The 24,568-nt window shown below is 47.6% G+C and overlaps 2 protein-coding genes across 3 annotated transcripts; both read right to left on the bottom strand.

Moving 5' to 3' along the window:
• Positions 1 to 262: 262 nt before the first annotated feature.
• On the bottom strand, positions 263 to 13,948 carry LOC137804802 (TBC1 domain family member 9B). Of its 2 annotated transcripts, XM_068604192.1 has the most exons (23): positions 13,658 to 13,948; positions 12,627 to 12,737; positions 12,429 to 12,547; positions 12,112 to 12,346; positions 9,799 to 10,057; positions 9,081 to 9,288; positions 8,800 to 8,997; positions 7,970 to 8,116; positions 7,674 to 7,824; positions 6,752 to 6,966; positions 6,522 to 6,639; positions 5,950 to 6,152; positions 5,784 to 5,866; positions 5,564 to 5,693; positions 5,109 to 5,207; positions 4,961 to 5,029; positions 4,578 to 4,815; positions 4,132 to 4,197; positions 3,894 to 3,962; positions 3,302 to 3,355; positions 2,060 to 2,104; positions 1,834 to 1,931; positions 263 to 1,751 (listed from the first exon to the last, which is right to left on the bottom strand). In XM_068604192.1, exons 1-23 carry the CDS (start codon positions 13,773 to 13,775, stop codon positions 1,194 to 1,196), a joined length of 3,591 nt encoding a protein of 1,196 aa, XP_068460293.1. In that variant the 5' UTR covers positions 13,776 to 13,948; the 3' UTR covers positions 263 to 1,193. The 2 variants fall into 2 exon arrangements, with proteins under 2 accessions (XP_068460293.1, XP_068460294.1); XM_068604193.1 differs by lacking the exon at positions 3,302 to 3,355.
• A 2,895-nt stretch (positions 13,949 to 16,843) lies between these two features.
• rnf130 (ring finger protein 130) lies at positions 16,844 to 23,485 on the bottom strand. The gene is made up of 10 exons (XM_068604194.1): positions 23,281 to 23,485; positions 23,048 to 23,144; positions 21,412 to 21,726; positions 20,328 to 20,519; positions 19,375 to 19,625; positions 18,746 to 18,817; positions 18,268 to 18,350; positions 18,020 to 18,116; positions 17,722 to 17,908; positions 16,844 to 17,037 (listed from the first exon to the last, which is right to left on the bottom strand). The coding sequence occupies exons 3-10, from the start codon at positions 21,683 to 21,685 to the stop codon at positions 16,925 to 16,927; spliced, it is 1,269 nt and encodes a 422-aa protein (XP_068460295.1). The 5' UTR covers positions 21,686 to 21,726; positions 23,048 to 23,144; positions 23,281 to 23,485; the 3' UTR covers positions 16,844 to 16,924.
• Between the last annotated feature and the right edge of the window lie 1,083 nt (positions 23,486 to 24,568).

Genomic DNA, 24,568 nt, shown 5'->3' with positions numbered 1-24,568 from the left:
GGACCACAGCGCCCCCCGGTGGCCGGAGGACCACAGCGCCCCCCGGCGGCCGGAGGACCACAGCGCCCCCCGGTGGCCGGAGGACCACAGCGCCCCCCGGCGGCCGGAGGACCACAGCGCCCCCCGGCGGCCGGAGGACCACAGCGCTGCTGCTATAAAGACCCAATAACTGGTTTAATGTCTAGCTGATGACGTAACTAATCAATAAACCTGATTAGCTGATTCAGCAGCCCATTGTTCTGTAAACATGAGACCACAGAAGAAGAAGAATGGAATTGTTCCCAGTATTTATTAGACAACATAGACATTAAAAGCGAAATAAAAACATCCTCCGTTTCAACAGGAAGTGATGCCATCAGAAACAGGCTTCAGTGACGTCAAGATAAAGTAAAACAGGTAATATGATTGCATTAATATACAGTTTAAAGCATTTTACATTAAGATCACTTTTCATTTTCATGTAAGTCTTTAAAGTTTAATTTTCTTAACATCAATAAAAAAGTGAATAAACATAAATGAACTTATTTAAAGTTATTAAATTCATTCTTCTCAGGTAAACTTTTACCCTCCAAACAATAATAAGATCAATCTTTCTTCAGTTTCTTTCAGATTTTAAGAAACTTTGATTTAGTTTCTTTACTTTGTGACACTTTGGGACTTTGAGGCTTCCGTAGTTTTGCTTCACCTGGTCTGTGAGTTCCTGATGTTCTCCTGAGGCTCTCTTCTTACCTGGTTACCCTGGTAACTGCTGCTGGAGATAGAAGCTCCGCCCACTGACCAATCAGAGCTCGGTACATCGATCATTAGATAATATGACACAAATATAAAGTCATAATTTCAGACTAAAAGTCCACAAACACATTTATTACCAGCTGTTCTTCCTTTGTGTCTCTTTTATTTTGATTTATGGCTTTAACTTCTTAATATTTCTCTGATAATATAGTTTTTAAAATGCTCTGCTGACATCAGTCCCTGTTTGTGATTGGTCAGATGCTGTAAACCCCGCCCCTTTCTGTGACCGTCCCGTAACCAGATTGATACTCTGATTGGTTGATAAGCAGCTTACGGTTAGAGGGTGTACTTGTTAGGTGAAACTGGTTATTTAACTACGAGGACATCTATTTCCTGCTTGTGGAGGTGAGCGAGGGTTAGACGGACAGGTGGAGGTGAGTGAGTGGACAGGTGGAGGTGACTCAGGTGAGCTGCTGAGTGAGGTCGTGGTCGGAGCTGGAGCTCGTCTGACGCTCCACCGCCCTCTGCGCCTTACAGGCGGCCATCTTGCTCTGGAAGTCCCACTTCTTTTCAAAGTAGTCCACGAGCGGCGGCTCCGTCAGCAGCGACGCCAGCACCTGTTCGAAGGTGATCGACCAATCGGCATCCAGCACGCTGCCCCGCCTCTGGCCGTCGTCGTCGACGCCGTCCTCGCTCTGCAGCGAGCCGGCGCTCACCACCGAGTACGACGACATCGACGCGTCGTCGTCTCTGGCCTCCTCGTCCGGCTCCAGCTGGGCGTCGGCCAGAGCCCGGCACACCTGGGACTCGTCGGGACCCTCGTACCCGTGAGGCTCGGGGGGCGGAGCCTGAGCGGCGGCGGCGGCGGCCTTCTTGCCGCCGGTGTGGAACCTCTTGCCGACCTCTCCGATGCGCAGCAGCAGGCTGGCCACGGTGGCGATGGAGTGGTACAGCTGCTGCTCCAGAGGATCCTCACTGAACATGTTGTACAGGGTCTTACACAGGTCGATGAACTGCTCCTGCACACACACACACACACACACACACACACTCAGCACCGCACGTCAACACAACTACACCTGCACCTGGTCTTCTCCTCACCTGGTTCATCCTGGGCAGGTCTTTGATGGTCTCAGTCTTGGGTTCCTTCTCTTTGGCCCACATTCTCAGGTAGTACCGGTAGTCCTTCACCTTCTCCTCTGAAACATCACACACACCTGTGTCAGGTGACTGTGTCAGGTGACCTGTGTCAGGTGACCTGTGTCAGGTGGAACCATCAACCTGAGCCTGGTTCTCACTCCAGTGGGCTGACAGGGTGGACATTTACCTTTCTTCTCCTCGCTGGCTTCGCCTCCATCCTTCCCCTTCTCACCTGCACAAACAGACAGACCTTCATCATCATCATCATCATCATCATCATCATCATCCCCACAAAACAAGGGAGTGAAAGTTTACCCGTGAAGGTGAGATGGGGAAAAAGAATAAAGGAGTTGAAACTGTGAGTTAAAGCGACAGATCTTTCCCTCTGATCATCTGGCCACGCCCCCATCAGTGATGTCACAGCACAGGTGAAACAACGAGCGGTTCTGTGGATCCTTCCTGCCGCCAGAGGCCCGGCTTAGCACACGCAGGTCCGGTCTTTATCTGATGCCACCAGGGAGGAGGCTCAGGAGAAGCGACTTCATCTTCATCAAGCGAGGATCCTCTCTTCACCAGGACGTTGGCTGCTAGCTGCCAGAGTTAGCGTAGCATCGAGGTAGCCCAAGCGAGGATCCTCTTTACACCAGAACGTTGGCTGCTAGCCAAGGTTTTTTTTAAGAGGGGTTTTTTTTTTTACTTTTAAATTTTTTTTTGAGAGCAAATTTTTTTTAAGCAATTTTTTTTTTTTGAGAGGATTTTTTTTTTAAGCAAATTTTTTTTGGAGCAAATTTTAATTTTGAGAGCAATTTTTTTTTAAGAATTTTTTTTTTGAGAGGATTTTTTTTTAAGCAATTTTTTTTTTAGAGTAAATTTTTTTTGGAGATCAATTTTTTTTTTAGAGCAAATTTTAATTTTGAGAGCAATTTTTTTTTAAGCATTTTTTTTTTTTGAGAGGATTTTTTTTTTTAAGCAATTTTTTTTGGAGAGCAAATTTTTTTGGGGGGAAAATTTCTTGTTTTGAGAGCAAATTTTAGTTTTGAGAGCGTATTTCTTTATTAGAGCATTTTTTTTTGAGAGAGCAATTTCTTGAATTGTGAGCAAAGATTTGGAGATGATTTACTTACAAACAAGACATTTGCTCGGGTAAAAAAGACTCACATCTACCGTCAGAAACCGGCCCCTAAGAGGAGCAGCTTGTCTCGATGCTCTTAAAGCAGCCGGTCTTAAAGACACGCCCGATGCTTACAAGGCTACAGCGACATGAAGACCAGACCTGCGTGTGCTGCACAGAAGACATCCGGGGTTAAGAGCTGCCTCTGGCGGCCAGGAAGGATGGAACAGAGCTGAAGCTCCAGGTGGACCCACCTGGGTCCACCTGGAGCTTCAGTCTGAAGAGAGTCAGGGTTCCTCAAACCACAAAGACACAAACCTGATGTCACTTCCTGTTGTCCCAACATGTCCAGCTCAGAGAGGAGGGAGGAGTCTGGAGGGGAGGTTCAAAAGAGAAGGAGAAGGAGGAGGAGGAGAAGAAGAAGACGAAGGAGGAAGACGGGAAGAAGAAGAAGAAGGAGGAAGAGGAAGGATGAGGATGAGGAGGAAGAAGAAGAAGAAGGAAGAGGAGGAGGAGGAGGAGGAGGAGGAGGAGGAGGAAGAGGAGGAAGAGGAAGAGGAGGAGGAAGGATGAGGATGAGGAGGCAGAAGAAGGAGGAGGAGGAGGAGGAGGAGGAGGAGGAGAAGAAGAAGAAGGTGGCGAGGAAGAGATGGAGATTAAAAAAAGGACAAGAAATAGTAGAAGAAGAAAGAAGAGAAGAAGAAGAGATGAAGCAGCGTTGAGTGAGAAGAAACATTGAAACGTGAATGAGGAGCTTTGATGAATCATTCAGCTCTTTAAGTCGACTGTTTATTTGTTTATTTGTTTGTCCTCCAAACAGCTGAGGTCATCTGTGATGTGTCAACAAACACAAGTACACTGTGTACTGCAGTAGGAGTAGTACAACCACTGCAGTAAGCTAGTACTTTACCTTGTGGCTCCTCCTCGGTGAAGAAGTGTGTGGCCTCCAGGGCAGACTCCGCCTCCTCCGGACAAAGAGCTGCAACACAAACAAACAAACAAACAAACAATAAACAAGGCTCCAGACTGCTGGCGAGAAATCAGAGTCAATAATCTAATTATTAATATTGTTGTCACGACAACACACACACACACACACACACACACACACACACACACACACACACACACACACACACAGCAGGTACCTGGTGGGAGGTGGAGCTTGTACAGCAGCTTGAGCTTCTCTGTCATGTCTCCGTGGAACATTCCACCTGCAGACACACAAACACACACTCTGTTGACACTCTACCTACACACACACACACACACACACACACACACACACACACACACACACTCTGATAACATTACACCTGTAGACCTGGTCCTCTACAGTCAGACCTGGTCCTCTACAGTCGGACCGGATCCTCTACAGTCAGACCTGGTCCTCTACAGTCGGACCGGGTCCTCTACAGTCGGACCGGGTCCTCTACAGTCAGACCTGGTCCTCTACAGTCGCCTCTGGTCCTCTACAGTCAGACCTGGTCCTCTACAGTCGGCTCTGGTCCTCTACAGTCGGACCGGGTCCTCTACAGTCGGCTCTGGTCCTCTACAGTCGGACCGGGTCCTCTACAGTCGCCTCTGGACTCACTGAGTCCGGTGATGAACTCCTTGAAGTTGACCAGCCCGTCGTGGTTCTGGTCCAGCAGCCTGAAGAGGCGGGCCGACAGCGTGGAGGTGTGGCCTCCGCAGACCCAGGGGGCCATGGCGCTGAACAGCTGGCCGAACTGAGCCGGGTCGATGCGGTACTGCTCCAGGTACGGCAGGCTGGGGTCATGGCGCTGAGACCAGGGGATGGAGCCCCAGTAACAGCTGTTCATGTGTTTGGACTGAGGAGACGACACACACGCATCAGAATGTTTGTGTGTTAATGTGATGATGTCACAGGACACACACACACACACACACACACACACACACACACACACACACACACTACTGTGAGTCAGGTAGGAAAAGGTCCAAAGTAGAAACCTTAAAGAGACAGTAGAGCTCCTCCAGCTCCTCGATACTGAAGGCGGACTCCGTCATCATCGCTCTCACCTGCACACACACACACATAAATACTGTGTGTACACTATAATGTTAGCATTTAGCCCGCAGTACCCTAACCCTGACCCACCACACTCCTCTTGGCCGTGTCCTCCAGTGACTGGATGACCTTTAACCTCTGCTTGAACCTCATCTGCTCGATGACATCAGAGCGCAGGCTGCCGAACCTCTGCTCAGAGAAGGAAAAACAGATGTTACCGAGACGCTGGAGCTGCAGGAGTTAGACAGAGACGCTGTGGCTGCAGGAGTTAGACAGAGACGCTGTGGCTGCAGGAGTTAGACAGAGACGCTGTGGCTGCAGGAGTTAGACAGAGACGCTGGAGCTGCAGGAGTTAGACAGAGACGCTGGAGCTGCAGGAGTTAGACAGAGACGCTGTGGCTGCAGGAGTTAGACAGAGACGCTATGGCTGCAGGAGTTAGACAGAGACGCTGTGGCTGCATGAATCTTTCAGGGTAACATTGCAGTGCTTTGGTTTGGCCTCTAGGGGGAGCTCACGCGTCATCACCATAAAGAGTCAGTCTGACCTCATAGGACGACTTGATGAGGTCAAAGATGTCAATCTCAGGTGGAGGATCGTCTCCACTCGTCAGGAGGGCGTGCAGGTGAGGGATGGGAGGAGCCACAGTCTGTTTGTTCACAACATTATCCAGGTATCTACACACACACACACACACACACACACACCATAAGCACATTTTATGATGGCTCAGGTTGATTTATTGTCCATGCAGTCTGGGCTCCTACCGGCCCAGGATGGTCATGGCTTCTCCCTCGTCGCTGCAGGCCAGCAGTGCGTCCATGTTGTCATGAAGCACCGCCAGCGCCACCTGCAGGTAGACGCAGCGGTTACACAGCGGCGGTGAGTAGTTCACTGGAACATGAACGGGTAGTCAGGGAAGAGCAGTCTGACCTGGAAGGTGACCTTGATTCCTTCGTAGAAGAAGCAGTCGACCAGCAGGACGGCGCTGTCGAAGGGCATCACGGACAGGAAGAGCGTGAGGAACCAGGACAGGCTGATGGTGGAGATCACGCCCAGGTCCTGCATGTGCTCATACAGCAGAGGCAGGAAGCCTCGCGTCAGCTCCTCGAACACGCCCTGATCCACCAGAGCACCTGCAGCCAGGACACGCCATGAGAACACCTGTTAACCCCTCCACCTGTTAGCCCCTTCACCCGTGAACCCCTCCACCTGCTGACCCCTCCACCTGTCAACCCCTCCACCTGTTCACCCCTCCACCTGTTAACCCCTTCACCTGTTAACCCCTTCACCTGTTAACCCCTCCACCTGTTAACACCTGCAGCCAGGACACGCCATGAGAACACCTGTTAACCCCTTCACCTGTTAACCCCTTCACCTGTTAACCCCTCCACCTGCTGACCCCTCCACCTGTCAACCCCTCCACCTGTCAACCCCTCCACCTGCTGACCCCTCCACCTGCTGACCCCTCCACCTGCATGGCTTGGCCCCGTGTGGTCACTGACCTACGACCCTGGTGTTGTAGTAGTCGGGCAGCATGCGCTCACACAGCGCCACCAGCAGCCAGAAGGCCTCCTCCTCCGGGCAGTAGAGCAGCAGGACGGAGGTGACGATGTTCATGGCCTGAAGGAGCAACGAGGAGGGTGGAGGTCTTTATGCTGCAATGCCTCTGGCATCACTTCTGTATCTCACACACGCACAGAACACACAACCATCAGAACTCCAGGTAACTCACCTGGCAGTATCCGATGCCGGGGTTGCGGTGTGCGTAGGCGGTGAGGACGCGCCGCAGCGCCGCGATGCCCGTCTCGTTCTGGAAGGCGCGGTGCTCCGGCATGGAGCGGTGGAGGTCACGCTCGATCTCCTCGGTGGCCAGAGAGCACAGCCCCATGGCCTGCTCCACCCGCGCAGCGTAGTACCCCGGGTGGGCCGCCATCTCGTTCTGCGCCCCTGCTCCCAGGCACATGTGAAGGGGTGAATGCACACGGTCAGTTCACTGAGATGTGAAGGGGTGAATACACACTGTCAAGTCACTTCCATATGAAGGGGTGAATGCACACGGTCAGTTCACTTCCATATGAAGGGGTGAATACACACTGTTAGTTCACTGAGATGTGAAGGGGTGAATACACACTGTCAAGTCACTTCCATATGAAGGGGTGAATGCACACTGTCAAGTCACTTCCATATGAAGGGGTGAATGCACACTGTCAAGTCACTTCCATATGAAGGGGTGAATACACACTGTCAAGTCACTTCCATATGAAGGGGTGAATACACACTGTCAAGTCACTTCCATATGAAGGGGTGAATGCACACTGTCAGGTCACTTCCATATAAAAGGGTGAATACACACATCAGTTCACTGGGATATGACGGAGTGAATGAACACGTGGAAATGAAGGGTTAAACACGTGGACATGAAGGAGTGAATGAATACGTGGATATGAAGGAGTGAGTGAACACTTGGAAATGAAGGAGTGAGAGAACACTTGGGCATGAAGGAGTGAGAGAACACTTGGGCATGAAGGAGTGAGAGAACACTTGGACATGAAGGAGTGAATGAACTAAACTCTTAGTTCACATTGATATGAAGGAGTAAGTGAACATGTGGACATGGAGTGAACACATGGATATGAACGGGTGAATGGGCTCACCAGAGAACAGCAGCCACAGCTCCCCCCTCAGGCGCTCAGGGATGCCGTTGAGGACCAGGTCTCTGGTTCTGGAGGTCCGGTACATGCAGACCCCGCGACCAAACTCTGAGAAATGTATGTTCCACGCCTCCTCCTTCATCTTCTCCTTCATCTACAGGAGGGAAGGAAGAAGGAGGGAAGGAGAGATGGGGTAAGTCAGAATGTACCTCAGTCTGACGCTTCTCTTCACACGTTCACACGTCAGTCTGATCAATAACCAAACACCTCCAACCAGAACCGTTGGGACTTGAACTCACGGCTTTGGGCCCCAGGTCCTCGGGGGCGTCCTGCTGGTAGAGCTGCAGCAGACCCTGGCTGGCGGTGGGCAGAGCCGGGTGGAAGTGACGCCTGTGGACGGACTCGGACCCCGAAGACGAGGACGAGGAGGGGCCGCTGGAGGACGCCTGAGGAGAACCCATCAGAACCCATCAGAACCCATCAGAACCATGACGCTGTTACACCTCCCAGACACATGGTGGCAGTGTCACCACACTCTGTCACCACACTCTGTCACCACACTCTGTCACTACACACTGTCACTACACACTGTTCGACTTCAGATGAACCGCTTCTCGCCTGGAAAGCAGACCGACAGTTTTCAGCTACACAGGAAGTCACCGAACAGCCACTTCCTGTTAGATCTGTAGGCTAATTGTAGTTTACTGACCTCGTTCAGTGTTTGTGAATATATATTCATGTATAAATGTGTGTAGCTGCATCCTTTGTTCCTTTATATCTGCCTGTTAAATACATTGCTACTGGTTTAGATATGTTATATAAATAATCTTTATTATCATCAACATAAGATCTGTCTTCATATTAAACACGAGACTAATAGTCAACAATCCATTTTTAAGTATTAAACTACACATAAATAATAATGTTCTACAACACGAGGTGTTTGTGTCAGATCTAAGAGCCAATCAGCTCTCTGATGTGGGACAGCCAGGCGTTTCCCATCATGCACTGGGCCAGGCAGTCGGTGGAGAGCTGCCGCGGCCGCCTCGCTCTCGTGAGATTATCGTTGAGAGCAAGTCGGGAACCAAATCTACCCAGCATGCATTGCGCGGTGAATCGAGCGACGCACCGAGTGGCCAATCAGAGACAGCGGGCTGCTGTCGCCCCACGAGCTGTCGGGCGTCCGCTGCAGGAAGTCTGAGATGCGCTGGACCAGGAAGTCTCTGTCTTTGAGGTTGGCGAACAGGAAGTTCATCTTGTTCTTGGTGCTGATGGAGACGGGACACGGCAGGACACTGCTGCTGTCCGCCTTCTCCACAATGGACACCTGGGGAGCAGAGGATCATGGGTAAGAACCACAAGATGAAGACAATGGAATAAAGACAGATTGAAGACACATGAGTGGTGTACCTCTCTGAGCGGAATGATGAGCTGACACAAGTCTTCTTCTCTGCTGTTGAAGCAGATGTAGTTGTTGGAGATGAACAGCTGTCCCACCACGTGCATCTTAGCGAACGGCGTCCACAGCGTGCAGTCCGTGTGTCCGTCCAGACGCTCGTCCTGCGTCAGCCGGAACATCATCCGGTAGCGCTCGTTCTTCGCCCGCGCATCCAAATCCCTGCAGCGACGACAAGAACGGGAAACCCGGTCAAAGGTCAAAGGTCCCACGACAGAGTTGCCCAGGCTGTTTCTGTGAACGCATCACGTTACTATGGAAGCCCATTTCTGCCACACACATACAAAAAAAAAAATGATGACCTAATACACACATATATATATATATATATATATATATATATATATATATATATATATATATATATATAGACCCCAAAAAATAAAATAAAAATGATGACCAAAAACAAAACAAAAAATATTAGGACCCAAAAAAAAAAAAAAAATATGACCAAAAAAAAAAAAAAAAAAAAAAGTTGATATTTTTTAACATTTATTTATTGTCCTCATTTAAAAAAAAGTCCTAATTTTAAATGTTTTTTTTGGTCCTAACTTTTTTTTCTTTTGTGTGTCAGAAATGGGCTTCCATACGTTACTCACGTGCACACAATCCTTTTATCGGTTGGGACCCACAACTTGAAATCAGGTGCACGGTTACGGAACAGAGTGGTACCTCTTGAGCGCAGAGACGTTCCTGAGCGTCTTGCAGGGCTTGGGCAGCGAGCGGTCGGCGGCGAAGGCCTCGTTGTCCAGCAGCTGGCGCATGGCGATGGTGGCGAGCTGCTCCATCAGCTTGAAGGTGTCGTTGATGTTCAGGAACATGGAGAAGAAATGTTCGGTGTGACGCGTGCTGACGCGAACGCTCTCCGGGAACACCAGAGTGGCGTTCTTCTCCAGCTGGGTCACCTCCGTCCACTGCACCACCAGGGTCACTGGGAGGAGAAGTATATGAGTACACTGCTCCACCAGGAGAAGTATATGAGTACACTGCACCACCAGGAGAAGTATATGAGTACACTGCACCACCAGGAGAAGTATATGAGTACACTGCACCACCAGGAGGAGAAGTATACGAGTACACTGCACCACCAGGAGAAGTATATGAGTACACTGCACCACCAGGAGAAGTATACGAGTACACTGCACCACCAGGAGGAGAAGTATACGAGTGCACTGCACCACCAGGAGAAGTATATGAGTACACTGCACCACCAGGAGAAGTATACGAGTACACTGCACCACCAGGAGGAGAAGTATACGAGTACACTGCACCACCAGGAGGAGAAGTATATGAGTACACTGCACCACCAGGAGGAGAAGTATACGAGTACACTGCACCACCAGGAGAAGTATATGAGTACACTGCACCACCAGGAGGAGAAGTATACGAGTACACTGCACCACCAGGAGAAGTATATGAGTACACTGCACCACCAGGAGAAGTATACGAGTACACTGCACCACCAGGGGGAGAAGTATACGAGTACACTGCACCACCAGGAGGAGAAGTATATGAGTACACTGCACCACCAGGGTCACGTGTCTTGCTTAGGACACATCAACAAGGACCAATGGGGGTGGGGCAGGAACCACGGATCCTCCGAGTGAAAGACCGGCATGCTAACCGCATGCTAACCGCATGCTAACCAGAGCTAACCTCTGAGCTGCAGTCGCCTGCACTCGTCTCATGCATTGCTTACGTGTGATTTTGGCTCATTCTTGCACACAAACAGTCTTCAAATCTCGAGGCTTCAGTGGGAACTCTGATCTTTGGGTCTTTCCAGATTCCAGTCAGGTGACCACATGATGCTCCCGACTCCAGCTGCACTGCTGGTCTGGTGTTTTTTTATTTTTATGGGGCCATGTGACCTCCAACATGGTGCATTATGACCTTCAAAGAGTGTGCATGCAGGTGTTGGTGACTACTTGTTGGACCTTCTTATTCCAGGTCTTTCTGAAGCTCTCGAGTCGTTCTTGGCTCTTGAACAACTCTCCAGGAGCATCTGGTCGTTGCCAGTTTATGGTGAAATTATGTTCTTTTCACTTGCGGATTACGGCCCCAACAATGCTCGCTGGAACATTCAGACGTTTAGAAACCCTTCTGTAACCAATGCATCAGTATGTTTGCAACAATAAGGTTGAATCAATAGAAAATCTATGGAAATAACTAAAGATCAAAGTTCCCTCTGAAGATTGAAGATTTGAAGACACACAAAGACGAGCGACGCATGAGGCTAGTTTCTCCAAACAGGAGACATTTGAACCAAGAAAGGCTTTTTTACCAAGTTTTAAATCCATTTCAGTCAGCGTGTTGAATACTTCTTCCCTGCGTCATTCCATTTTATTACAGCTAACTGGATTTATGAACTTATTTGTTTGGTTTGATGTTTGGTTTTCTTCTTTTTACCAACATCTTGTGTACATTTCATATCAATAGCAGCTTAGAAATATACTGAGTGACGTGTTCAATACTTATTTAACCCACCACAGATGTACCCCTGGTACCTTCAGGTACCTCCACTGTCTTTTGGTATGTATATGTACCTTAAAGTAACCCCAAAAGTACCTTCAGGTATGTATATACATCCTTAGTACTTTCAGGTAATCCACTACCTTCAGGTATGTATATGTACTCCTGGTACCTTGAGGTAACTCCTCTACTTCCAGGTACGTACGTGTACCCCTGCTACCTTCAGAAATGTATATGTACTCCTGGTACCTTCAGGTATGTGTATATACCCCTGGTGCCTTCAGGTAACTCCACTACCTTCAGGTATTTATTGCAGGTAACTAGAGAATTACTTCCTAGTAAATACAGAACTGTGTTCAAGTGACTCCAGAAGAAACATCAGAAGTCTAAATGTATTGTGGTACTTGGAAGTTGTTGTGGTGTGTTTGGAGTAAAACACTGTGTTATCCTGTTTCCTCCTGCACAGTTGGTAAAGATGACATCATTAAACTCCTTCCTGTGATTGGCCGGTCATACCCTCTTTGCCCAACAGGAAGGAGTAGAAGCATAGGTGGTTGACGGACAGGTAGAGCCAGCCCTGCCGCGGCACTCGGCCCTTCCAGTAGCTGCAGGAGTAATAATTCACCAGCTTCTCCTCCTCGGGCATGCCGAACAGCCTCCTCATCTTTAGCTCCGCCTCTCGAAACTTCCCACAATCCTCCTCCTGCTCCTCCTCCCCCTGCTTCAGCCGGTTCTCCTCCGCAATGATGCCCTGCAGGAAATGACATCACTCAGTGAGAGGATCGCAAGAAAAAGAGAACACAACCTGAGGGATCAAACGGGAAAAGACGTACCAAGATCTTCCCCTTGACGAAGGTGGTAACGTCTTCGTCGTTGTCAAAGATGGAGATGGTCTGGAGCAGGTTGGACTCCAGCCAATCCCAGTGCTCCGTGATCTCCTTCCTGGATGAGCCTGCAGGACATTACTGAGGGTCAACAACCGACAATCACACACTCAGCCGGTCACAGGGGTCCTGGTGCCGCTGACCTACCACAGGCCACGTTCCAGTAGATCTGAGAGTCCGCGGTCTGCAGCAGGATCCTGTAAGGAGCCACTCTGGCACTGGAGTCCAAAACCACATCCAGAGTCCCAACCAGGAGCCCTAACCACAGAGAGACAGGGACGGAAACCATGAGACCGAACCACAGAGAGGCAGGGACAGAAACCATGAGACCGAACCACAGAGAGGCAGGGACAGAAACCAGGAGACCCCTCAGACCCAGATTATACTGGACTATAGTGGACTGTAGCAGACTATAGTGGACTGTAGCAGACTATAGTGGACTGTAGTGGACTATTATAGCCCCATATTATATGTACCAGTTGTATACTACTCATTATATGTACCATCTGTATACTACTCATTATATGTACCATGTGTATACTACTCATCATTATATGAATAGTTTCTGTCATATTCATGTAATGTGCGGTAACGTTGCTTAATCTGGTCACATGACATGTTGCTTCTGTCCATCCTGATAGAGGATCCTCCTCTGTTGCTCTATGAAGCTTCTTCCTGTTTTCCATTTTAAGGGTTTTACTGTCTTTATTCAGGGAGTAGTTCTTGATCCGATGTGAGGTCCTTGGACAGGATGTCATGAGTACAGTTTGTAAAGCCCTCAGAGGATCATCTTGTATTTGTGATTTTGGGCTATATAAAATAAACTGAATTTAATTATAGTAGACTATAGCGGACTGTAGTGGACTGTTGTGAACTATAGTGGACTGTATCGGACTGTAATGGGCTATAGTGGACTGTAGTGGACTATAGTGAACTGTATCGGACTGTAATGGACTATAGTGGACTGTAGTGGACTATAGTGAACTGTATCGGACTGTAATGGACTGGAGTGGACTATGGTGGACTGTAGTGGACTATAATGGACTGTAGTGAACTGTAATGGACTGTATCGGACTATAGCGGACTGTAGGGGACTATAGAGGTCTATAGTGGGCTGTATTGGACTGTATTGGGCTGTAGTGGACTGTAGTGGACTTAGCGGACCGGAAGTAACTCACCAGAGAGCCCCCCTCCACGGCCGTGTCCCTTCCTCCTCTGCAGGATGAAGAACGGGTTCGCCCGCTCAGAGACCCAGAGCGCTCCGGCCAGCAGCACCTCCTCCGGCTGGATCCACATCCCGCTCCCTGCTCACCCTCACCGGGGAAACACCGAGGGAAAGGACCGCGACCCACCGGGAGAAATGACCGCAACCCACCGGGAGAAAGGACCGCGATTACCGGGAGAAAGGACCGCGACCACCGGACGAAAAAGCAGCGAGCTGATGTTGTTGTTTTCAACAAGTCTGCTGACTAAACATCACTTCCGGGTCTGACGCGTAGGCCACGCCCTCTGCGTACGGTGCGTCATTACGTCAGAGAGGGGGAATAAACACGTTGCCCCTTCTGAAGCATTCATGATTAAATAAATATGTTAACTAAAGATAAATTTCACAAGATGACTCTCTCCTGTTCTCCAGGAAGCTAGTTGACTACTGTGTTCTTTCATCTTAACTTATTTATTATTTAATAATTAACATATTTCTCATTTATATTTCAGTCACATTCTCATCTCATGTGAGTTGAATGAGCACAGATGAACAGACTGAGGCGGCTGCACGTTAAAGGCAATAATGACACTTTAATGACACAAAGATGCTGAGGCAGTAAGAGACACAGTGGACTGAAAGCATCACACATCCTCTCCATCACGCCATGTGACACACAGACCAGGTCACTTCAGAGATAATATTGATCCATCAGTCAGGTTATAGATTGTATAATGCTTTTTAAATATGGAGCCCCTTCACTGGAGCATATTATTACACGCTGAGTAATTCAGAAGCCGTTTAATACATCTTTAAAGGAGAGTCCAACACTTCAGGAGACACTCTGGTTCTCTGGAGTACAAACCAAAGCAGACACAGCAGGAGGTCCAGCTAAAGGTCTGCCAGCCAATAGGAAGAGTCCAGCTAAAGGTCTGCCAGCCAATAGGAAGAGTCCAGCTGAAGGTCATGTTCATAACGTTAGCGGGTCGAGGCCAACATTCAATTTTGTTTCCTGTTGTGGGAGCTAAAAGCTAACAAAGTGCAGCTGATATGAGACAGTAAAGATGACCTCACCTTAAAAAAAATATCGACAATGTTTATATATATATATATATATATATATATATATATATATATATGTATATATATATATATTATAGTAATATCCACACCACAGTTTAAGCTTCATTTAAATAAAACTTTAAAAAAAACATGAAGAATGTGAGCCTACATGTGTTTCGCTTACAGTTTGTGGCAGTACAGGAAGTGACCCCCGTCAGACTCTCTTCTCATTGGCTCACACACCGCTTGAAGTTGTTTAACTTTAATTTTCTTTTTTGACCTGGCTAAGTTTCTCCCTGTGTACACTCGTTGTGCTAAGCTAGGCTACTCACCTTCTCGTCAAGAGGGTTTAATACATGTTGAAGTTTAAAATCTCTAAAGGTTTTAATATGAAGGACAGGGGACCCGGGACGCCGCCCTGAGGAACCTCATCTCAAAGAAACAGAGAACGAGAGTATTTTCTGAAATGTTGTCCTGCTCCTTTAAATGGAACGTCTCTTTGTTCTACAGAGAAACATGTCTTAGCTACAGGGGCGTTAACACTGAAGCCTCGGTTATACTTTACGCAAGGACAGTTGCACAAAAATGAGCTGACGTGGAATCGGGACGAAAGTTTGGATCTTTTGTACTCCACGTGGGTTTCTCCTCATGGCAATCGGACTTTCTGGAAGCTTCTCAAAGTTCCCCGTTTTCTACACCAATCCACAGCCGCGTAGTTAAAAAATTTGGCGAAGAACAGAACCCCCCCACAAAAGGGACGTGTCTGATGGTTTGACGTCACTTTGCTCCCCAACCTCGTGGATGCGGCAAGCGCAAAGTCCACGAGTGTTTTCCTCAAGAGTCTCCACAGAAGATCCAGGTCTTCCACTGGTCCTGGTTCCAGTCGGGTGAGGAAGAAACCCCTCAGACAGTATCTCAAGAAGAAGAAGAATTCTGATCCAGGTCCAGGTCTTCAAACAGACCCCAGAGTTATGAGGATCAGAACATGGAAAGAAACCTTTTCTGGGTTCACATCCTCTGAGTTTCTTGGTTTCTTGGTCCATATGGATTCTGGGAAGATAGTCTCAGAGGTGATTATTTGAGCCATTCTCCAGGAAAACAGGAACATTTTGCAAGACTCAAGAACAACTTGAAGAACCTTTGTAGAACTAAAAAGTCTTTGGAGAACCCAATATTTCAGCAAATAACTATTTTCTAAACCTATTGAGGAGCTCAGGTACCTTTCCAGGAAGCTTCAGAACCTTCTTCGGTCATAGGAAATGTTTCCAGGAACACATGGATCTTTTTGGGCCTTCAAGAACCTTTTCAAGAATCGTATTTAAATGTTTGGGGTCTTCTTTTATAAAGAATAGGGAACCAGCTCAGGGAACCACTGAGAACTGAAGAATATCATTAGGAACTCACAAACCTTTCCAGGAACCAAAGCAACTCTTTAAGATTGTTTTTCCAAGAGCCTGGAACGTTATGGAGCGCTGACACTTTTTAAAAGGAACATCTTTGGGCACTCTGGACCATTTTGAGAACCAAGAACGTTCTTTAGGAAATCAGGTCCTCTTAACAGGAACCTTTTAGGGACTTTTCCAAAATCACAAAAACCTTTTTAACAACTCGGTACCTTTCCTGGAAGCATTTAAAGATTTGGTTCCAGGGCCCCAGAAACTTTCTGGAGGTGCTCAGCAACTTTTCAAGGAACTCAGGACCGATCCCAGAAACTCTTTTCCAAGAACACGAAAGCTCTTTGATTGGACTGGAAGTTTTCCAGGATCTTTTCTGCTATCACCTCCAGGTCTACCAGAGTAACCTGGTTCTGGTTCTGGATCCTGGACTGCAGTCGAGGTCTGGAGTCGAGTTCTTGGAATTATTTCTTTTACATAGTGTTTAAACAAGTTGAACCACCAACCGGCCGTTTTTCCCTTCTCTGAGTGTCAAGGTGAACGAGAACTTAGATCCGGATCCTGACCAGGGAAGAGACTCCATGTTCAGTCTGAAGGAAATATGATGTGTTAATGATGTTTGAAAGTTCGTCAAAGTTGTCTTTATCAGAACCCCCCCTCACCTCCACCCTCCAACAGAACCACCCACCCCACCCCGACAGGAAACACACATCCTGTGCCCATGACAGGCTGTCTGTCCATCAGCAGGTGGAGGCGGCAGGAGGTCGTAACAATGACGACGGGCCTCAGGACTTGTTGTCGTCATAAAGGTCCAGCGAGGCCTGGATGTCTGGCAGCTCCATCTCATAGACCACGCTGCGAGGAGACATGGAGTTCCTGTTGAAGAAGTGGCCGCCGCCTGACGAGACAGGAAACAGTCAAAAAGGATTTACAGTCTCCAAACATCAGCATGGCAGCAGACCGAGTGACGCAATCTACCAATGTGCACATACACTGGCTCTGCCTAGTGGACAATGAGAGACACTGCAGCAAAGCACACAACGAATGAAAAATATTCAGCCTGACAGAGCAGCCGGATCCTCTTTAACATGAAGTAAAGAATTATATTAATGTGTGCTGGTCTTTAACTTAAGTTTTAAATGATCACTTTTTTAATTTCTTTGAATCCTATTCAGATCCTTTCTGCTCGATGATCCACTTATTTATGTTTAACAGTGTTAAGCTGCTCTAAAAAATTGTAGAGTTGCTAGGTGACAGTGTAAAGTTGCTCTCTTACAACGTTGTAAAGTTACTAGATGACAGTGTAAAGATTGCTCTATCAAAACATTGTAAAATTGCTCTACAACATTGTAAAGTTGCTAGATGACAGCGTAAAGTTGCTCTGCAACATTGTTTAGTTGCCATATGACAGTGTAAAGTTGCCCTGCAACATTGTAAAGTTGCTCTACACCATTGTAAAGTTGCCAGATGACAGTGTAAAGATGTCTTTCAAATAAGGAAAGTTGCCTGTGGTGATTAGTTGTCCTAACAGTAAACTTGCATGGTTCTTCTGCCCGACAGGTAAACACGCCATGAGTCTTACTCGTCACAGCGATGTTGATGTCAGCAGGTGTTCTGGGCGTGGCCTCAGGGTGGGGGGCGCTGAGCGGCTCCAGGCTGATGGCCGGCTGGTTGCTGTCACCCAGAGCCCCCCTCTGGCCACCGGACGCCTGACTGACGCCCAGACGCTCCACATCCAACACCACGCTGTCCACGCAGGGAAGACTGGTCTGAGGACAGAGGAGACAGGAGACAGGAGACAGGAGACAGAGAGAAAGGAGACGTTGACTGTTAACAACACACCTGGTGTATCCGTGCTGCTCTTGTCAGTAACGACTCACCATGATGCCGAGAGCTTTGAGGATGTTGAGTTTACACATGGGGCAGGTGCAGTGTTCGTTCAGCCAGGGGTCCACACACACCTTATGGAAGACATGTCTGCAGACACGGGCATCAAACCATCAGAAGCAACAGGGCTGACCTCTGCAACACATCTGTGTGACACTGGTCTGACTGGTGACGCTGGCTGCGAGACACCATGACACTAAAATAGTGTGATAATAAAGTCAGAGTGTGTTTTCAGTCTTACTTGCAGGGCAGAATGCGAACCACGTCGTTCAGCTGGTACGCCTCGATGCACACGGCACAGTGGTTAAAATCTGGATCGGTTTCCTGCCACAGACAGAAGAACACACGAAGATGATGAAGAGACAACTGATAACTGATTAAATTATGAACTGTTATTGATTATTTGTTGTTATTGTATTTATTCAGAGTCTCCTGCCATTTTAAAATTCCTCTCAGCGACTCGTCAGATGTGATTGATATCTTTGTTTATCTTCCCTCACCATCATCTTGTGACCTCTGACCTTCGTGTCAGAGTACACATCCATCACTGCTTCATCTGCACGCTGAAGGTCAACAACACCACCTGAAACCTCTGGGTCCTACTGCCCACCATGTATCCAGCCGGTCCTCCTCCCTTAAATACTGTCTGTACTGATGAACGGTGACGACGCTCTTTCAGTACCACAGAAGAAGAAGAAGAACAGAGACAACGTCTTTACCTTGTCTCCTTTCTTCACCGTCCTCGTTGTTAACTTCCCGATGGCTTTCTTCGCTGCATCACCAAGACGACGCTGAGAGACGGAGGACACAGAGTCACGTGTAAGAGTACAACATCTACTACAGTACTCTGAATACTACTACAGTACTCTGAATACTACTAGATGCTGACTCCCTGTCAGACTGAAGGAGGTGAAGTGAAGGTTGTTCTGTAGCAGATGGAGAGATCTCATTAAATATTAATGATTCATCTCAACAAGAAGAGGAGGAGGAAGGGTAGGGAGGAAAGAGAGGAGGAGGGAAGGAAAGGAGGCGCAGGAGAGGAGAGTGTTAGCTTAATAGAGGTGTTCCAGCATGTTAGCTTTGTTTTGGTATTATAGTGGTGTGTTAGCTATGTGTATGCTGTATGCTAGCTGTATGTGAATGTGTGTAGGAATGTTGACGTGTGTTAGCCTGTTAGCAGTGTGTTAGCTATGAGTTACCTGTATGTTAGCGGTGCGTTTACATGTATTAGAGGTATGTTAGCGCCTGCTAGCCTCTGAGCAGTGAGTTAGCGTTAGCCTCTGAGCAGTGCGTTAGCCTCTGAGCAGTGCCTTAGCGTTAGCCTCTGAGTAGTTTATTAGCATGTTACCTGGCTGCGGTCACGGGCGCTGGTGTAGCGGATCTTCTGGATGAAGTAGAAGATGAGCCAGGCTGACGAAATGATCATGAGGACGATGAAGGAGATGGAGACGAAGACCAGCGAGCCTCGGTTGATGTTTTTGGTGGGACCACGTTGACCCACCACCACGTTGACCAGGACCGTCAGGTTCCTCTCCAGGTGTGCCAGGATCTCTTTACCATACACCTCTGTGATCATCACGGCCACCGTGTCACCGGTACCTGCACAGAGAGAACCAGTGGAACTAGTAAAAACACAGTAACTGTACTGCAATATAACAGTACTACACTGGCAACATCATACCAATACCACTCTGGACAACAGTGAAACAGTTCCACCCACACACACACCCACACACACAGACACACACACACACCCACACACACACACACACACACACACACACACACACACACACACACACACCCCTCTCATCAATTAATGACAAGTTCCCCTCTATATTTAGATCACAGGATTGATGCTCATGAAATCTCTTCACAAACGCTCATATTCATCATCATCTTCCTCTCAGGGACAACACATTCCAGGCTAAGCTAGCCGTTTCCCCCGTTTCCAGTGTTTATGCTAAGTTAAGTGTTTGCCCGTTTCCAGTCTTTATGCTAAGCTAACTGTTTCCCCATTTCCAGTGTTTATGCTAAGTTAAATGTTTTCCTGTTTCCAGTCTTTATGCTAAGCTAACGGTTTTCTCGTTTCAAGTATTCATGCTAAGCTAACTGTTTCCCCATATCCAGTCTGTATGCTAAGCTTTTAGCGCACATACACAAGAGAATGATGTCCATCTGAACACCTGACTCTCAGAGAAGAGGAGGATTTAAATAAATGTTGAACTGTTGCTTTAAAGCGATAAATGAAGGATGTTTATAACGTTAATGTGTGTGTGAGTGAAACGTGCACTTCCTGACCTTCGTGCCCCATCTTGACCGTCTTGTCGGTGGAGTTGTTGTAGATGAGCACGGCCGTGGCGTTGTAGGCGGCCGCCTTCAGAATCTTCTCTTTAAAGGTGCAGTTTCCTCTCTGCAGCAGCGCCACCCAGTGGACGCTCCGAGGAGGGACCAGGAAGCGAGTGCCGGGGTCGCAGCCCTGCCGGTCCACCACTGAAACACAGCCCACGCTGACTAAGTGAATTACTGCTTCATTGCAAAGAATGAATATTACATTCTGAAGGCATGTTCTGACGTTCCTCCTTGTGCTTATTTCTCATTTATATAATAGTTTCAAATGTTTTAATTTGAATGTTTTATCTTTTTGAATGTTATTAATGTCGTATCGTATAAAGTATCAACACTGAAATCAGATTAAGTTTCATAAATTGATCACCAATCAAACAGGAAGTTCCATGAAGAGGTCTAGAATGATCTATTGAAGACAAACAGGAGGTTGCATACATAGAGGGTCTAGAACCCAGACCCTCTATGTATGCAACTTCCTGTTTGACTTAAACAGAAATCTAAGTATGAAACAGGAAGTTTCATACTTAGACTTCTGAGAAGGTCTAGACAGTTCTATTGAAGTCAAACAGGAGGATTAACAGAGAGGGTCTAGATTCTAGACCTTCTATGTATGCAACTTCCTGTTTGACTTCAACAGAAGTCTATTTATGAAACAGGAAGTTCTATACATAGAAGGTCTAGAATGTTCTATTAAAGTCAAACAGGAAGTTCCATGACTAAAAGGTCTAGAATGTTCTACTGAAAGACCAGATATCACAGCTCAGATGCTGCAGACAGTCAGCGCTCAGCTGCAGTGTCCTTCAGTGACTGTAATCTGACCTGAGAGCAGAGAAGCTTAGACCTTCAGCCTGAGCGCCGCAGTGTCCCAGTACTACTTCTACTACTACAGATAATACTACTTATACTACTACAGATATGACTACAGACACCTTGACCTTCAGCCCACCTTCATATGTATGCATGTATATACACACACACGTATATACATACATATGTAAGTGTGTGATGTGACCTCAGGTGTGGTGTGATGTCATACCTCCGTGATGCTGTGCAGGTGCGATGACGACCCCCCTGGTGTCCACCTTTGGGGAGTTCTGTCCGTACGTCCCGTCGTCGCTGCTCATCATGTGGACGGCGGTTCCCCGTCCGTCCAGCACTGTGGCGTTCACCGTGGCGCCCACGTACTCCTCTGACACCATGTTCCTGTCAGAGCGGGCCGCCGCCGCCGAACCTGACAGGACCAGGACCAGGACCAGGAGCAGGACCAGGACCGGCGAAGCAGGTAGACGGGTCCACCTCGGGGACATCATGTCGTCCTCTCAGTCTCGGTTACATCCAAACTGCCAGGAAACTAAACAGAAACCTCTTTGAGACAATAAGGTTTACCTGTTACCTGTCTTATCCACCTGTCTACCTGTCTCCTGTCCTCCTGTCTACCTGTCTCCTGTCCTCCTGTCTCCTGTCACCTGTCCTCCTGTCTCCTGTCCTCCTGTCTCCTGTCCTCCTGTCTCCTGTCACCTGTCCTCCTGTCTCCTGTCCTCCTGTCCACCTGTCTCCTGTCACCTGTCCTCCTGTCTCCTGTCCTCCTGTCTCCTGTCACCTGTCCACCTGTCTCCTGTCCTCCTGTCTCCTGTCTCCTGTCCACCTGTCTACCTGTCTCCTGTCCTCCTGTCTCCTGTCCACCTGTCTCCTGTCCACCTGTCTACCTGTCTCCTGTCCTCCTGTCTCCTGTCCACCTGTCTCCTGTCCTCCTGTCTCCTGTCCACCTGTCTCCTGTCCACCTGTCTCCTGTCCTCCTGTCTCTTTTCCCGTCGCCTACCTGTGTCCTGTCTACCTCATAATGTCCTCTCTCTGTCATCTATATGTCCTCTCTGTCTCTCCTCCACCTCTATATGTCTCTCTTTACATGTCCTCTGTGTGTATTATACATGTCACTATGTCCTCTGTGTGTATTATACATGTCACTATGTCCTCTGTGTGTATTATACATGTCCTCTGTGTGTATTATACATGTCACTATGTCCTCTGTGTGTATTATACATGTCCTCTGTGTGTCCTCCCTGCACCATGAATGTCCCTATGTGTATTATAAATGTCCCTGTGTGTCCTATACATGTCTCTGTGTGTATTATACATGTCTCTGTGTGTCTATTACAAATGTCCCTGTGTGTCCTCCGTGCATCATGAATGTCCCTGTGTACATTATAAATGTCCCTGTGTGTCCTCTGTGTGTATTATACATGTCCTCTGTGTGTATTACACATGTATGTGTGTCCTCTGTGTGTATTATACATGTCCTCTGTGTGTATTACACATGTATGTGTGTCCTCTGTGTGTATTATACATGTCCTCTGTGTGTATTATACATGTCCTCTGTGTGTATTATACATGTCACTATGTCCTCTGTGTGTATTATACATGTCCTCTGTGTGTATTACACATGTATGTGTGTCCTCTGTGTGTATTATACATGTCACTGTGTCCTCTGTGTGTATTATACATGTCCTCTGTGTGTCCTCCGTGCACCATGAATGTCCCTGTGTACATTATAAATGTCCCTGTGTGTCCTCTGTGTGTATTATACATGTCCTCTGTGTGCACTATTGTGTGCACTATTGTGTGCACTATACATGTCCCTCCGTGTCTCCCGGTCTGTCCCCGCAGGTCCTTACAGGGACTGGAGTCCTGGGTCAGGCCGTGGGGGATCGGATCATGGAGCCTCATCAGCAGGCCAACATCTGGACCTCCCCGCCGCCATGTCGCTGAAGCCTGGAGGAGGAAGACATCGAGTCAACGACGCTTTGTCGGTGCTGCCGGACCGCCGGACCGAGTCCGGGACCGCGGCGCCGTCCCGGACTCGGTCTCGGACTCGGTGCTGCGAGCCGTCCGAGGCGCTTTGTCTTACCGTGTGCAGGCGGACAGACAGGCAGGCTCCGGGCTGCAGACCCCGCCTGCCTGCGCGCGGCCCCCGCCTTCTCCCCGCCGCTGGCCCGCTGGCTGTCCGGCCGGGGCTCGGTGGTCTCCGGGTCGGTGGATCCGCGGTGGTTCCGTTGTTTTATTCCGGTTCTGCTCCAGCTGTTCGGTGCGGAGGCTCGAGCGCCGTCGCTTCGGTTAGGACGCACTGCGCATGCGCAGAATCCAGGCGCGGACAGGGCGCGTGTGCGACACCTTCGTGTTTAGGTACCTGAGATTTAGATGAGCTGTCGCGATATCTGACGAGAGACAGGCCACCTGTCTGTCTGTCTGTCTGTCAACCTGTCTGTCTGTCAACCTGTCTGTCTGTCAACCTGTCTGTCTGTCAACCTGTCAGCACAATATTGCAAATGATGATTATTTTTAATCAATGCTTTATTGACCAATAACCAGCCTGTGTATATATATATATATATATATATATATATATATATATATATATATATATATATATATATATATATATATATATATATATATATATCATTTATTTGATGTAATATATCATATATTTTTCTATTATATTATCATAGTTAACATACTATATAATATATAGATGATATATCATATATAATATATGATATATTTTATGTTTTATATTATATATCATATTTAAAATACAGAATAAATCATATATTATATATAGAAAATATATATCATATATAATACATTTAATATATATATATATATATAATACATATTATATGTCATATATAATCTATATATATATATATATATATATATATATATATATATATATATATATATATATATATATATATATATATATAGATTATATATGGTGGGCTCAGCTGGATCAGATTGTCTTCTGCTGGAGGAGGAACGAAGGCCAAAAGGATGTCAAAGGGACAGTAAACCATTAGAGAACCGTAGGGAACCTGGAGAACCTTCTGTACGCTGTGTGCTTACCTGAGAGAACCGTAGGGAACCTGGAGAACCTTCTGTACGCTGTGTGCTTACCTGAGTGAACCGTAGGGAACCTGGAGAACCTTCTGTACGCTGTGTGCTTACCTGAGAGAACCGTAGGGAACCTGGAGAACCTTCTGTACGCTGTGTGCTTACCTGAGAGAACCGTAGGGAACTGTTTTTACTTTAAAGAGACCTCAAGGTTTCAGTCCCGTAGCTCCATTGTGTTCACATGGTTGTGTTCAATGTGAACCTTCACCAGAGGTCACCAGAGGTCACCGTTGTGTTACCGC

The sequence above is a fragment of the Clinocottus analis genome, unplaced genomic scaffold (genome assembly GCF_023055335.1).
Source record: "Clinocottus analis isolate CAN_PGR_092001 unplaced genomic scaffold, fCliAna1.0.p SCAF_65, whole genome shotgun sequence".
NCBI classification, from domain to species: Eukaryota; Metazoa; Chordata; class Actinopteri; order Perciformes; family Cottidae; genus Clinocottus; species Clinocottus analis.
This window is presented reverse-complemented; position numbering and strand designations above follow the sequence as displayed.